At 39.3% G+C, this 16,279-nt stretch overlaps 2 protein-coding genes across 2 annotated transcripts; both read left to right on the forward strand.

Moving 5' to 3' along the window:
* Positions 1 to 5,842: 5,842 nt before the first annotated feature.
* Positions 5,843 to 6,496, forward strand: LOC131597234 (uncharacterized). Its single transcript, XM_058869941.1, has one exon. The coding sequence runs from the start codon at positions 5,843 to 5,845 to the stop codon at positions 6,494 to 6,496; it is 654 nt and encodes a 217-aa protein (XP_058725924.1).
* A 1,747-nt stretch (positions 6,497 to 8,243) lies between these two features.
* LOC131597235 (uncharacterized) lies at positions 8,244 to 11,549 on the forward strand. The gene is made up of 5 exons (XM_058869942.1): positions 8,244 to 8,481; positions 8,986 to 9,266; positions 9,666 to 9,871; positions 10,013 to 10,862; positions 10,956 to 11,549. The coding sequence occupies exons 1-5, from the start codon at positions 8,244 to 8,246 to the stop codon at positions 11,547 to 11,549; spliced, it is 2,169 nt and encodes a 722-aa protein (XP_058725925.1).
* The last annotated feature ends 4,730 nt before the right edge of the window (positions 11,550 to 16,279 follow it).

Here is a 16,279-nt window from a genome sequence, read left to right on the forward strand (position 1 = left end):
TTCACACACATGTCGCATACCGAAAGGAAAAATTAACAACAAGACTCTGGTCACAACGACCGACTATGCTCTGATACCACTATTGTAACACCCTTCTAAAACCCCCGCGGAAAATATAATAATAATAATAATAATAATCAGAGTAAACATGAAATACAAGGATGTCACAATTTCTTTAACATAAAATACCATAGTCATTTGTCATGCCACATGAGGAACCATTTAATATAAACAAAATTCATGTTCAACACAGCGGATTATAACTCATAACATTGCATATTCATCATCCATGCAAGTTACTACAATACAATTATAAAACAACAAAGCCAACAGAGTAATTCGTCTCTAAACTAGCATTCCCCAGTGTTACAATCAGAGCATGACTCGACACGAACTATGGACTAGCCTACGAGCTATCTGTACCCAATCAAGAAGCCGCTACATCCTTAATCTGAAATCATCAAAGTAAGGGTGAGTTTCATTCGAATTAATAAGCATTATGCAGTCATAAGCAATAAAATCTCATAGTAATTATCATCCACTCAATCATACATATAATCGGAATTATTACAACAAGCAAGCATCAATTCAACAATATTGGCCATTGGCCCACAACTCATCAATTTCATCAATGATCAAGTTATATTAACAACAACTCCTCAATACATCAATCACATAAACACACCAAGGCATAACACTGGATTTCATCCAATCATGTTATAACCAATGCATATGATTCAACTGACACTATGCATGTGGTACCAATACATGGGATACACCCATCCAACTGATCTATTTCATCACCGAGATACAGTTTTAACCAGCACAAATTCCACACAATGGGAATTATGCCCACCATTTTGATCCATTTCATCACCGGGATCCATCACCAAAAATGTATGCCAATGAATGCAACATATAACATGCTTACAACATCACCAATCCGATGTATCACATCGTCTCATTATCATCACCAATTCATCACCGATAAGCATGCATAAGTTTAGCATTCATACAAATATATCACACGCATACATTCACCACAATCCACATGTTAATATTAACAGCATATTAACATTCATAAATTATCAATCATCACCACGATTATACATCGTTACATTTATCATCATTGCACACAATGTAATAAATTATCAAACAACCCAACAGCATAATCACAAAACATGTATCATCTACGACATGTTATATAACAAAATCACTCGTTGGATATCATAGTCCCATCACCAACATAAATACATGCATCAATAATCATATATATAAGCACATATACATATACCATATTTCAATTCATCAACAATTAAATCGAGTTTTAAAAATAAAGTCGGCCACTGCCCATTTTATCACTTTATCAAATAAAGCATCTAATTAGCTTCGCAACGCCCAAAACGGCACATAAATCGGATACTCGGATAAAAAGTTATGGGTTTTTAAAATAAAACATTTTTAGAAAAATGCTGCAGAACCTGGGTTGTCCCTACGTGGGAACCGGTTCCTGGCAGCTTCAAAAATCACGTCTCTGGTTTTTACTATGGGGAACCGGGTTGTCCCTACATGGGAACCGGTTCCCAGCTGCCGAGAATCCATACTTCTCTGTTTTTACAAGGGGGAACCGGTTCGTCCCACATGGGAACCGGTTCCTACGTACCTGCACAGCAAAATTCATCATTTGACAGCATTTATCCTATCCCATTTCCCCAATTTCAGGTACATACGAACATACACACAATTATCATTAATTTTCACACAATTACACATTTCAAACAAGTTATTGACATGTATCAACATCATATATCACAAGTATCAACAGAATCATGTCAATCCATACTAGATTATCAAAACCTAATAAAATTCCCAACCCGACATGTACGATTGAATTACACGATAATCCTAACCAATCTTACCACCTACAATCACATAATGAATACTAACCCGAAGAATCCCCCCTTACCATAGAGTCGAATCTTCGAAGTTCTTCTCCCCCTTTGGCTCTTCTCACTTTCACGTGTTCTTCTTTTCCTCAGACTCTGTCACTAGTGCTTCCACTTCCTCTTTTCCCAATTCCTTTATTTTATGAAAAATAAAATAAAATATTATAATGGGCTTGCTTAGTTAACACCCCCTTACTGCTAACCACCACTCTAGGCCCAATGTCAATATTTCATCATTTTCCAAATAATTCCAAATAAAAATACTAAAATTCCAATTATTTAATTTAAATCCAAATTAAATTAATAAACTGAAATTATGGGGTGTTACAGTAAGTGTGACATCTCGTTGATGATTATTGCTAATATGTTATATTTGTCAATAATTGTGCTGTTGTTGTTATGTGGTTGTTGATGATTGTTGTTAATGTCGTTGTGTTGTGGTTGTTGTTATGTTGCCTCTAATTATTATCAAGACTGAGTTGTAGGCTTATGGCCAGTGTTGATTTGTTGTTGAGTTGTTGTTGAATTGTTGTTGTTATTATGTTGTGTTGTTGTTGTGGTGTTCATGACATTGTCGCAAACATAGCATATCAAGTTTGGGGCCTATGCTCTGTAAGTTGGTCTGGATTGACAAAAGTTTAAACTTGAAGGCTTATGCCTTGTTTTAAAGTTGAAGGCTTATGCCTTATTGACGTCTCTATTAACTGGCGGTTTCTAAGCTGGGAGTTTTGCTCCATTGGTACCACATGCATGTGCATTGTAACGAGTCGCATTCCACGTCGCATATTTGAGTTGTTGTGTTGATAAATTATTTATCGTATATTGTTGTGGTTGATGTTGCTTGGCATGTTGGTAACGCATTTTGTTTTATTGTTGAATTTCCTTCAGTTGTTTAATCTTAATTTGGTTACATGAAATACTTGTTGTTATGAAGTTGTTTTTAGTTGAACAAAAGATGTTAAGTAATTAAGCTGAAGTTTGTGAATCTGCTGCATAGTATTAATAAAAGTTGTTGTTAATTGTTCATCCAAGTTTTAAAGTGTTATGTATCTGTATCACATGAGATTAAATTATATTTTGATTGTTTTTAAAGTAGAAAAGTGTAGCATCTCATTTACATGTTGAAACTTTGTAACTCTGATTTTATTATTATTCGTTGGGTAGAAATGGGGTTTTACATTAGTGGTATCAGAGTAGGTCGGTCCATCCGGCCAAGTTGTTGAGTCTGTAGAGTTGTGCGACTATTAAATACTGTCAGTGTGTGATTCCTTAGTACGTGACATGTGTGCGAAACACTTTCAGTACTTGTTTGCTTTTCTAATCGATTGTTGCAGGGGTTAGTTTGAGATAAGTGGGGGAGAAGCTTTGCTTCTTGGATATGTTTTAGTTGTAAGATGTTGGTGCAGTATGATGTTGATGGCGACAGTGCAAGTATTGCTGAAATTTCTTTGCTTCCCGAATCCAAAGGTGACGTGGATTCAAGACCTTGTTTGTTAATTAAGTTGAAGCATCTTGATGGAGAATGATCATACATTGTTGACGTTGGAAAGATGATAGAGTAATAGATTGCTGTAGACCTTGTCGTAGGATCCTTGTGAACAATTGTAGAAGTTGTTGGAATGCCTTGAATCGCGAGTCAGAGTTGGAACTCATGGATATGAGTAGTTTTGTGAGAAGGGATGGAGTCTTGGTGTTTCGAAGACGGAGATTTTCGAGGAATTACCGTGTCTCTTGAGTTATAAGAAGAATGAGGTTGTGAAACGTGATAGAATTTATGTTTTATGGTTCCAAATTATTACCGTATGTTAGGTATGGATGGATAAGTGCTTATTTCATGAAAGGTGGCTGAACTAGTTAGATTTTAGTGAAGACTGAGTATGAACCCGAGGGCTGTTCGCAAGAATTTTTTTGGTTTTTAGGGAAACTTCAAAAATTCATAACTTTTGACTCGGGTGTCCGTTTGACGCACCGATCGAATATGGGAAAAGCTCATACAATGTACTTTCTTGTAAAAATGGTTTCTTGTTTAGGATATGGATTTAAATTGGTGTTGTTACCCTAAAAAGCTTCAAAGGTGTAAAAGGACACGTTTCTCCAGCTAAGACTCTTTTGATTGAGAGAAGACTCCTACAAATGAAAGCCCATGTGGCAGAAAACACATTAAGCATTTGAAGCAGACGTGTGTCGAAGAAAGTGTAAGTCGAATCAAGATATGAATGTCGATCACAAAAGATTCCCATTTTTAGAAATATTTTCATATTACGTCTGTTGACAAGATATAAGTTGTCGAAGCCAAAAGCGGTTAACCCAAGATCAAGAGCGGGAAGTTTCAAATTTAAACATCAGGGGCAGTTATTCCTCCAGATCGTGTGTTGGAAGCGCCAAATACACACAAAGATCCCACGAGGCAGTTATTCTAAGTTTTAATTCCATCCATAGATGATTTCAAGCAGTTACCTTTGTAAAGCACTATAAATAAATCATTTTGATGTAAAAAAGGGGTGTTCGCTGATACATCCAAACTACTTGCTGATACTCTGCCCAATTTCCGACTTCAGGAAAAAAGAGTTGATAAGTGTCTTGATGTACGTGAATCACCATTCTCATTTCAATGCAAAACCTTTACTTTTTAATTGTGTGTTTTGAAGCTTTTACTTGTATTTTGTTCTTTGATCAATACTTACGCTATATTTTTATCTTTACTAAAGAGTTTGCAACTACTTGTTTCGTATAAAACAACATCTGAATTTGACATTTCCTGGCGGTCACGAGTCACCCGAGCGGGTCAGAATCAGAACACCCAGACTTTGCCGAGTTTTTAAGTTTAGGTTTGTCTCCGTCGGTCACGAGTCACCTGTCGGTCAAATCTAACGTAAAATGTGGAAAGCCCTTGTACTTGTCTTAGTCTCAGAAAACCATTTTTTAGGATAACATCATCGACAGGATCAGTACAAATTTCAAAAACCTTAGCACTTGTCTCAAGATCAACTGGTCGATCTTGCAAGTAACCCTTAGCTTAAGGATTTGGGAGGACCGGCGATTGTTTGCCAATTTCCACTGTAAACAAACCGCCTAAGAAAACCATATCTAGGATGACTAATCCAAATAATGTAGATGAAGTGCCTTCACAGTCTTTGGAGTCTTAAAACATTATGCTTACTCAGGTAGCACCATATCTTCCATTGACAAATGCGGCCACGACAGCACCGGTTACAGGGCCAGTGGTCGCAGATATCCCTATGCCTCCACCTGGGGGTACTGGATTGAGGGTAACAACAAACATACCATTTAGGCCTAACTTACCTTGCTTTGGAACTGCAGACCCCATGTATGAAACGTCGTATTCCTTGATGGCGGGAAATCAGTCGACGACAAACCCAACGTTAGTGCCGGATAACGCTCAGAGCCTGAATTCACCCGTTCCAGGATCTATACCAGGCGCTCAGAATAGAGCAAGCCAAAATAGAGTTGTGCCATTGTCAAACACGTCTGTAGTAGTGCTTAGGCAGCAAATGGACGATAGCAATCACGAGTTGGTTAACATGTTGACTAACCAGATTGGAAACTGTTTTTAATCCCATAATGCAGGAGTCAGCTGAGTCGAATAGACAGGTGGTTGATCAACTCACTCGACTATGTAATTTCATGGGGGCACCCAAACACCTGGTCGACGAACTCCTCAGACGAATAGGCAAAATGTCATACCTGTACCGCCAGGAGTAGATCAAATAGACGATGAAACGGTGCAACAGGACCAAATACCCAGGTTTCAACCAAACCAAGGTGGATCAAGGGAAAGACGTCAACCAGTAGTGTTGGTGGGTCGACAACAAGACACTGATCAAATCGTCGAATAATATCAATAGGAAGAAACAGCGTTAGAGAATAATCTGACAATGATTATTGAAAGAATTATGTCCATAAATGGAATGAATGCACTGTTACAAAGGCCAACGTACTCGTCTCTATTAGCTGAGTATATTGTGCAAACGGAAAACCCCATAAGTTGGATAATACCCAAGTATACCAAGTTTGGAGGGGAAACGGGAGAGTCGACCTTCGAGCACATAGCCAGATATCTGACTGAATCAGGTGACATGGTAAACAATGAAAGTTTAAAAGTGAAACATTTCCCCTCATCCCTCCCTAAGGCGGCTTTCACATGGTTTACCACGCTGCCCCCAAATTCTATTGACTCATGGCCTAAATTAGAAAAGCTTTTCCATGAGCAATTTTATGAGGGACATTCAAAAATTATTTTGGTCGAATTGTCGAACATTAAGATAAGGTTTGCTAAGACCATTGATGACTACCTGAACAGGTTTAGGTCGTTAAAGGAAAAATGTTTTACCCAGGTACTCGAGCATGAACTGGTTCAAATGGCTGCGGGGGGTTTAGATTATTCCATCAGGAAAAATATAGACCCAACCTTCGTTAAGAGTATGTCACAGTTGGCTGATAGGGTTCGGCACCTTGAGCGTTTGCGATTGGAAAAAGTCAGGCATACTAAAGCTAAGGCTAAGAAAGAAAAAGTAGCCTATATTGATTAGTACAACACAGACCCCATATATGGGGCCGACTATATCTCTCCAACTGAGACAGAGATCGACTTGGCTGAGATGAAACTAGGGCCTGCGTATGAGTGTAAATCTTTATTTCTGTCGAAAGGAAAAAATGTCTCTGTCGACAATAACTTAAAATTTCCTGAAAAAACTTATACTTTTGATGTTAGTAAGTGTGAGGAGATTTTTGACGTATTAGTTAATGATGGTCAAATTCTAGTACCTCCAAATGCTAAGTTACCACCATTAGAACAGCGACAAAAAAAGAGGTTTTTGCAAATAACCCTTAATTATCTTGGGCATTCAACCTCTCAATTTTTTCTTTTCAGGGATTTGGTCCAAGAATCGCTGCAGGAGGGTCGATTGAAGTTTGCTGCCAGAAAGATGAAAATTGATTCTAACCCTTATAGGCAGGAAGAGGATTTGTTTGTTGAGTCAGTCGAAATTAACATGGTGGAATTGACTGAGCTCCCGGAGGATATGCTGGAAGAAAGTACTAGCGAAAATCCTCAGGTTCGACTGGCTGATGTTTACCCCAGAAATGATGAAGACTTGCTGGATTTTCTATTTCGGTGCAAAAGCGAAGATACTCAAGTAGGATTGTACCCTAGATATAGTGCTTTGACTGATAGGGTTGCCGCTGAAAACTTCCAGAGGCTACAACTGGATAAAGGAAGAGCTCAATGGAATAAGCGAGACCCAAGAACATCCCAAGCCAAGCTAAAGAGCTACATACCTTCGGCCGTTGCACCAAAAGGTACCTGGATCAAGCCCCAAATGTCGATGGGGATGCCCGAGGTTGTCGAAGCTGCAAAAGACAAGAAGGGGGAAGATATTGATGAAGCTGATGTTGCGGAGATGGCTTTGCACAAGCCAACTTGTTACTTTGTAATGAACAATGGCTCTGTAGAGAACCAAGATGCGTTCTTCGAACGGCCAGACATGGCAATGAGTGGCCATTTGAAACCTTTGCTAATAAGAGATAATGTCGAAGGAGTAGCCGCTAACAGAGTGTTGGTCGACTGTGGTGCAATTGTAAACATAATTCCACATCATACTCTGAAGAAGATCAGTATGTTCGACACTGATATCAGGTCTCACAACGTGGTCCTCTCCGACTACGAAGGAAACACCAAAAACACTATGGGTGTAATTCAGGTAAACATCACTGTCAGTTCGGTGACTCGACCCACCATTTTTATGGTCATTAAGGGGAAGCCCAACTACAATCTGTTGGTTGGGAGAGAGTGGCTACATGGCGTTGGGGCTGTTCCTTCCTCCATGCATCAACGTTTGATTATCTGGAGGGAATATGGTATCGTCGAGAACATCGAAGCCGACCAGAGTTATTTCATGGCTGATGTTAATAGTGTCGGCCAAAAGCAGTTCGACATGAAACTAACCAATATAGCTCCCTGTCAACCAGCCGAAGATGTTCACACGAACTTGAATGAAGCATTTGTCTCTTTGAAGTTGCATGAGACTTATGGTTTCGTTTGGGACTTGGAGCCTTTAGAGGATCCATATGTAATGGACCCTACGCCATTAGGCTGGGGAAACATCAACAATGAAGATGTCTGAGCTAGAAGCTCTAAGAAATATTTCGGTATACGTTTCTGAAAACAGAATAAATTCGGCTTTAGAAGCTGAAGAAAATATGGCTGAAGAGGCCAACAAACTTTGAATCTCAAAATAAAATTTGACTATTAAAACGGAGTCACCAGAAAGAGAAGAAATGGCAGAAAACGTCAATCGACAACACCTCGATTGCATATATGACGAGGAACCTTTAGGTTTTGATAAAGATCCCATGGCGCTTGAGAAAAAGCAGCCACAAGATCCTTTTGAAGAAGTCAACCTTGGCGAAGAAGGGGACAAACGGCCCACATACATCAGCACCAACATCGACCAAAAGCTCAAATCAGAGGTAATTTTGCTATTAAAAGAATGGCTTAAAAGCACCTTTGGTCCCTGTAAGTTAGCGAGTATTTGATTTTCGTCCCTGTAAATTTTTTTCTGGGACTGAGTCCTTATATTTCACTTTCGCGTTTGTTTTAGTCCCTAAATTCAAAATCCGTAGAAAAATTCGCAGGAAAACCTGCAAATTTTCCTGCGGATTTTGTCTTTAGGGACTAAACCGCAAGCAAAAAGCATGATATAGGGACTCATACCAAGAAAAAAAACATACAGGGACGAAAATAAAAAACTCGCTAACTTACAGGGACCAAAGGTGCATTTAAGCCTAAAAGAATTTAAAGATTGCTTTGCATGGGATTATAATGAAATGCCTAGTTTGAGCAGGGAATTGGTCAAACTAAAGCTACCAATACAAACTAGAAAGAAACTAGTAAAGGAAACACCTCGACGTTTTTCCCCAGCAGTAATGTCGAAGATAAAGGAGGAGGTCGAAAGGCTCCTCAAGAGCAAGTTCATAAGAACTGCAAGGTATGTCGAATGATTGGCTAATATCGTACCAGTCATGAAGAAAAATGGAAATTTGAGAGTGTGCATTGATTTTAGAGATTTAAATGCTGCCACTCCGAAAGATGAATATACCATGCATGTGGCAGAAATGTTAATCGAATTTGCTGCTGGTTTTGAATACTTAAGTATGCTTGATGGTTATGCTTGTTATAACCAAATTTTTATTGTAGAAGATGTGCCGAAGAAGTCATTTTGTTGCCCAGGGGCATTAGGAACCTACGAATGGGTGGTCATGCCATTCGGCCTAAAGAATGCTGGAGTGACATACCAGAGGGTAATGAATTCTATGTTCCATGATTTTATTGAGGACTTTATGCAGGTCTACATCGATGATATTGTGATAAAATCGACTTGTAAGTCGACACATCTGGAATATCTTAGAAAATCTTTTGAGAGGATGAGGCAATATGGATTAAAAATGAATCCATTAAAGTATGCTTTTTGTGTACAGGAAGGAGATTTCCTAGGTTTTGTCGTGCATAAAAAGGGTATAGAAGTTAACCAAATCAAGACCAAAGCCATTATGGACGTCAAGCCTCCATTGACCAAGAAGGAACTTTAGTCCTTGTTAGGGAAAGTAAACTTCTTAAGAAGATTCATATCCAACCTAAGTGGAAAGACAAAGGCATTCTCACCACTACTTCGACTAAAGAATGAAGAGTTCATATGGCAGAAAGAGCATCAAGAGGCTTTCGAAAAGATCAAAGAATATTTGATGAAGCCTCCTATACTGGCACCTCATGTTAGGAGTAGGCCCATGAGGTTGTATATCACAGCCTCAGACTCGACTATAGATAGAATGCTAGTTCAAGAAAATGACGACGGTGTCGAAAGACCTGTATATTATCTTAGTCGAATGTTAAATGGTCTTGAAACTAGGTATAGTGACATAGAAAAACTATGTCTGTGTTTGTATTTCTCTTGTATCAAGTTAAAGAAATATATAAAGCCAGTTGATGTGTATGTTTCCTCGCACTTTGATATTATTAAACATATGCTGTCTAAACCAATTTTGCATAGTCGAATTGGTAAATGGGCATTGGCATTAACAGAGTACTCTCTAACATATGCTCCTTTAAAAGCAATGAAAGGGCAAGTGGTAGCATACTTCCTTGTCGACCATTCCATGGTCTCCATGCCTCAAAATTATGTCGATTTGGTGCCATGGAAATTAAATTTTGATGGCTCCAGTCATAAGAATGGCAGAGGCATAGGAGAGGTCATAATTTCTCCAAATGGAATTCCAGTAGAGTTCAAGTATTTAATCGACGGTGTATGTACCAACAACGAAACGGAGTACGAATCTCTGATAACCGGACTTGAACTGCTGCTAGAATTGGGGGCAAGAAATGTCGAAATTATGGGAGATTCTGAATTAGTAGTTAAGCAGGTTTCAAAAGAGTACAAGTGCGTTAAAAAGAATTTAATCATGTACTTTGTGATTGTTAATAGGTTGCTCAAACAATTCGAATCGACAAACATTCGGCACATACCTCGACGAGAGAACCAAGAGGCTAATGACTTAGCGCAAGAGGCTTCAGGATACAAGAAAAATGAGGATGGAGAGCCTATTCAGATAAGAGATAAGGTTCGAGCAATTGTGCTATCTTCTTCAAATCTGTCGATTATAAAATTGAATGTAGTTGATGCCGAGAATTTCGAAATTTTAATAGTCGAAAATGGAAAAGAAAATGACTGGCGTCAGCCATTGGTTGAATACTTACGCAACCCTACTGGTTCGACAGATAGAAAGATTAAATATAGGGCTCTAAATTTTGTTTTGATAGAAAATGAGTTGTTCAAAAAGATGGCAGAAGGGATATTGCTAAAATGCCTTGGGGAAAGTGAAGCATATTTAGCCATCTCGAACGTACATAGTGGAGCCTGTGGTACGCACCAAGATGGACACATAATGAAGTGGACTTTGATGCGTTCAGGTGTCTATTGGCATTCGATATGAAAGGATTGCATCGAGTTCGCTAAAGGTTTCCAAGTGTGCCAGATGCATGGGGGAATCCAACACGTTCCTACAAGCGAACTACATGCCATTGTGAAACCTTGGCCATTTAGGGGATGGGCTTTAGATGTAATTGGAGAAATAAAACCAGCTTCGTCAAAACAACAAAGGTACATTTTAGTCGGTATTGATTATTTTACGAAGTGGGTTGAGGCCGTAGCCCTAAGAAATGTCGATCAAGAGGCTGTGATAGATTTTTTACAAAATCATATCATATGTCGGTTTGGGCTTCTAGAGACAATCACAACCGACCAAGGAACAGTGTTCACAGGACAAATAATGCGGGAGTTTGCACAAGAAGTTGGCATCAAATTGCTGACATCTACACCCTATTACGCCCAAGCAAATGGCCAAGTCGAAGCTGCCAACAAGGTGATAATTAGCCTAATAAAAAAACATGTAGGGAGGAAGCCAAAAAATTGGCACCAATCACTAGACCAAGCTTTATGGGCATGTAGAACATCTCCCAAAGAAGCAACTGGGACCACGCCATTTCGACTCACATATGGACATATGGACATGACGCTGTGTTACCAGTAGAGATACACGTCTAGTTAATAAGAATACAAAGACAACATGAAATACCATCCGAGGATTATTGGAGCATGATGACAGATGAGCTTGTCAGTCTGGACGAAGAGAGAGTATTGGCTCTCGACTCACTAAGGAGACAAAAGGATGGGGTGGCTAAAGCTGATAATAAAAAGGTAAAAAATAAGGTGTTTGTTGTAGATGACTTAGTTTGGAAAGTGATATTGCCTATGGACAAAAATGATAGAATTTTGGGAAAATGGTCACCCAATTGGGAAGGACTGTTTAAGGTAATAAAAGTCTTTACCAATAACGCTTATGAACTGGAAGAGCTGGCCCCAGATCAACGAATTATCAGAGTACATGGTAAGTACTCAAAAGGGTACAAACCAGCCCTTCAAGAAGTCACCATTTCGACAACATAATTAAGGGTCGAGGCAGAGCTGGAGAAAAGGTAATGAAACCAGAATAAAGTAAAACAAATACTGCATTTAAAATGGTTCAAAGAACCAATTTTTGAACATTTACAAATGTTACACCAAACAAAAAAAAAGCCATATGCAAATGGCCACATAAAATCAGAAAGAGCCAAACTATTGTTGGAAAGACTTCAAGTCGAACTGGAGGTCCACAGTTTGATTTTACAATGTACCGGCTTTATCTTTGAACGTTTTTATCTCTGTTTCAACTAGAGCCGTAGCGTTGCTGAAGACAACGACATCCATGGTCATTCTCAACATTTCCGCTTGAGTAGGAGCAATATCATTAGCAAGATCCTCCTCTTATTTGGTGATAAGCTCCAACTCTGCGTTTAAGTCAGACATTTCTTTCGACAGATCTTCAAGCCGACTGCGTATCGCTATAGACCTTTCTCTTTTAGGAAATGGCTCTTGACGTCTTTGACCAAGTTGAGCCTTCAACCCCTCTATCACCTGCTTCGCCTTAATCACGGTGTCCACATTGTTCTTCATAAGTGCCTGCTTAGCCTCGATCAAGTTTTCATTATCCTTCACACTTTGGATATTCTCAAGAAGAAGAGGGAGAAGTTTTGCAAAAGCCTACACCATGAACCTGCAAAACTCAAAGATCTCAAAGCCTTTCAGTTGAACACATGCATCTAAGAGCTATGGGCCAAGATTCGAATCTTCACACAACAACTCAAGCAAGTCGGAACTAAAGGCATGTGTCCTGATTTTGTCTGTCAAGGCTTTGATTTTGGTCGCTTATGGCCCTACCTTGTCATTATGCTCTCGGGACTGGTCAGTGTTAGAAGGGGAAGTATAGTAACTCACAAAGCTGTTTAGCCTCGCTAGTGCAGCATCGACATCAATGTCCAACGGATCAATCGACATCTTGTCAGCAGGATACATGGTTGAGTTGAGGGTTTTCTCTCCTGAGGTGCCAGGCACAGTATTTTCTCCCGTCATGAGTGTGGGTGGAGAAACTTTTTGAGCAGCAGTTGGTAATACATTTTTAGGCTTTTCAGCAAGTGAGTGATCCGCTGATGTCGAAGGAAGTTTGGATCCAACCAAAGGAGAATCACCTTTGACTGGTATGGAAGGGGTGCCTTCGACAGAGGGATGATTTCCGTCTTCATCAATTCCCAAGGCCTTTGAGGAATCTGAAAGACTAGAATTAGAACTAGTCGAATAAAGACTATAATGTGTGGCGGGGCTAGTGATCGAATCAGAATAATTGCGAGTAGCCATGATATTTAAATCAATTAACTCACCAGCGGCTAAGTTAGGATCATTGTAAGGAGGAACTTCGTCAGAAACAGGAGAGTATTCAGCTGTACTGGCCAAACTTGGCTGTTGGCTAGAAAGTCCAACCTGCAGAGAAAGGTAAAATTCAGAGAAATAATTCATTGCCTATTTAGCCATAAAAATATTCGACGTTAGCAAATACCTGTAACGCAAGGTCGAAGCTTCACTGTTTGGCTTCTCCTGTCGAAGCGTCAGCAGTACCTTATGGAGGATCCCGTTTCTCAACAAGAATCAGCTGAGAGGGAGTAAAAGAAACTGTATTCACAGCAAAGAATGTCAATATCGGAATGTGCCAAATCAAGGTGTTTTCAACAAGAGTCATACCTCTTCTTTTGGTGACCAGAGGCACATGGTTATCATCTGACTCCCCAGCAGATTCGACAACCGGGGAATCACTTCGAAGCTCCAGGGTCTTGATTTGTTTTTGTTTTTTGGCCTCCCCACCTCCAGGAAGAGACTTTTTCTTTCTCTTATGCTATTTGGAGCTAGAGGATCATTGAAGGGATTTAGCATCTTGAGATGGCTGAAAAAGAAATGGAAGTTAGGTGAAGCTAAACTCTTAGGTCGAATCGAAAAAGAAGGCTAGGTAGAAGGGAGTACCTTAACCCCTTTCAGAATTTTGTTTGTCCTTGGATGATTTGGATTTGTCGGAGGGAGCAGTTGAAACCACTGAGTGTTTCCGACTCTGGCATGAGATATTAGAATTTAAGAAATTGGATGCAAAAATCCCAAGGTCTAAAGAAATGAAAAGGTCAAGAGAAAGTTTACGGGAAAACTAACCTTGTTAAGGGAGCGTGAAATGGGCTCCTCATCAGAATTGGGACTTTTGGATTTGGCCTGCAAAATATATTGGTCAGACTGAGCAACGCCAAATCAAAACAGAAAATCCGCCAAAATGTTAAGTCGAACCTTTGGTTTGGAAGAACCAATTTTGTCGGGATTGCTGGCAGGAACTTCCTTGGTGACTGTAAGAGCAATAGCTAAAAGAAATGGCTAAATTAGTAAAGCAATTAAAATTGGAATACGATAAAGCAAGCTTTCCAGAGGTTGTTACCATTAGGGATGGAGACAAGTGTTTTCACATATTGAGGAGCAACATGTAAAACACCCGGATAGTTATCCAATCGATACTTCGTTGATTCCAATCTAGCGGCTTTTTTCTTATAGGCATTCTGGATGTCCGACAAAGGGCAATAATACCAGTCGGGAACAGGTGTTCGAAATGCCAAAGCCAAAGGGCTAGAAGGAAAAGGAGGGAATTTATTTTTTCCAAAATGAAGTGCGTAAAGATACTTATCTTTCGCGTAACCAGGTATTTTCAATTGAGGATTCTTACTGGTTACCTTCTACTTTAACGTTTCAGCCGCTTGAGAGATGGTCTGACGAAGATCATTGGGTAAATATACCACCTCGAAGTACTTTTGGAAAGCTTGATTCTGTTTAATGTTGGTAGCCTTACACTGAGTTGATTTTGAAGGATAGAAAAACACTTAGAAAGGGGGGGTTTGAATAAGTGTAGCTTTAAAAACTTGACCGATAAAAATAAATTGCACAGTTATTTTTATCCTGGTTCGTTGTTAACTAAACTACTCCAGTCCACCCCCGCAGAGATGATTTACCTCAACTGAGGATTTAATCCACTAATCGCACGGATTACAATGGTTCTCCACTTAGTCAGCAACTAAGTCTTCCAGAGTCTTCTGATCACACACTGATCACTCCAGGAACAACTGCTTAGATACCCTCCAAGACTTTCTAGAGTATTCTGATCCACACGATCACTCTAGTTACAACCTGCTTAGATAACCTCTAAGACTTCCTAGAGTATTCTGATCCACACGATCACTCTAGTTCCTTACAACTTAATGTAATCAATTCTAAGAGTATTACAATTGCTTCTTAAAAGCTATAATCACAAACTGTGATATTTCTCTTAACGTTTAAGCTTATTCTCACTAATATATTACAACAGCAATGTAGTGAGCTTTGATGAAGATGAAGATTCTGAGCTTTGAATAGAACAGAGTTTCAGCAAGTTAATATGAGTTGTTTTGTTCAGAATCGTTAACCTTGCTTCTCATCAGAACTTCTTATATATAGGCGTTGGAGAAGATGACCGTTGAGTGCATTTAATGCTTTGCGTGTTCCGTACAACATCGCATTTAATGTTATACGCTTTTGTCAACTACCTCGAGCCTTGTTCACGCTGTGTCTACTGACGTTGCCTTTAATAGCTTCTAACGTTCCTTTTGTCAGTCAGCGTAGCCTGCCACATGTACTTCCTTCTGATCTGATGTTTGTGAATACAACGTTTGAATATCATCAGAGTCAAACAGCTTGGTGCAAAGCATCTTCTGATCTTCTGACCTTGAAGTGCTTCTGAGCGTGATACCATCAGAACTTCAGTGCTTCTGATCTCATGTTCTTCTGATGCTTCCATAGACCCATGTTCTGATTCTGCTTCGACCATCTTCTGATGTCTTGCCAGACCATGTTCTGATGTTGCATGCTGAACCCTTTGAGACAAAGCTTCTGAGCGCTGAATTATGCATACTCTTTATATATTTCCTGAAAAGGAAATTGCATTGGATTAGAGTACCATATTATCTTAAGCAAAATTCATATTATTGTTATCATCAAAACTAAGATAATTGATCAGAACAAATCTTGTTCTAACAATCTCCCCCTTTTTGATGATGACAAAAACATATATAAATGATATGAATTTGCGATCAGAAAGAGCAGACGGCAAAAGACAAATTACACAGCTATAGCATAAGCATGTGAATATGTCTCCCCCTGAGATTAACAATCTCCCCCTGAGATAAATAATCTCCCCCTGAAATAAATACTCGAAGAACTTTAATAAAAGACTTCCCTGATTATTTCGGTAGAGACGATCACATAAGCTTCTGTCTTCAGAGAATTCATAGCTTCTGACTTCTGCTTCCATTGGACAGCTTCAGAACTTGA

The sequence above is a fragment of the Vicia villosa genome, linkage group LG4 (assembly GCF_029867415.1).
Source record: "Vicia villosa cultivar HV-30 ecotype Madison, WI linkage group LG4, Vvil1.0, whole genome shotgun sequence".
Classification (NCBI taxonomy): domain Eukaryota; kingdom Viridiplantae; phylum Streptophyta; class Magnoliopsida; order Fabales; family Fabaceae; genus Vicia; species Vicia villosa.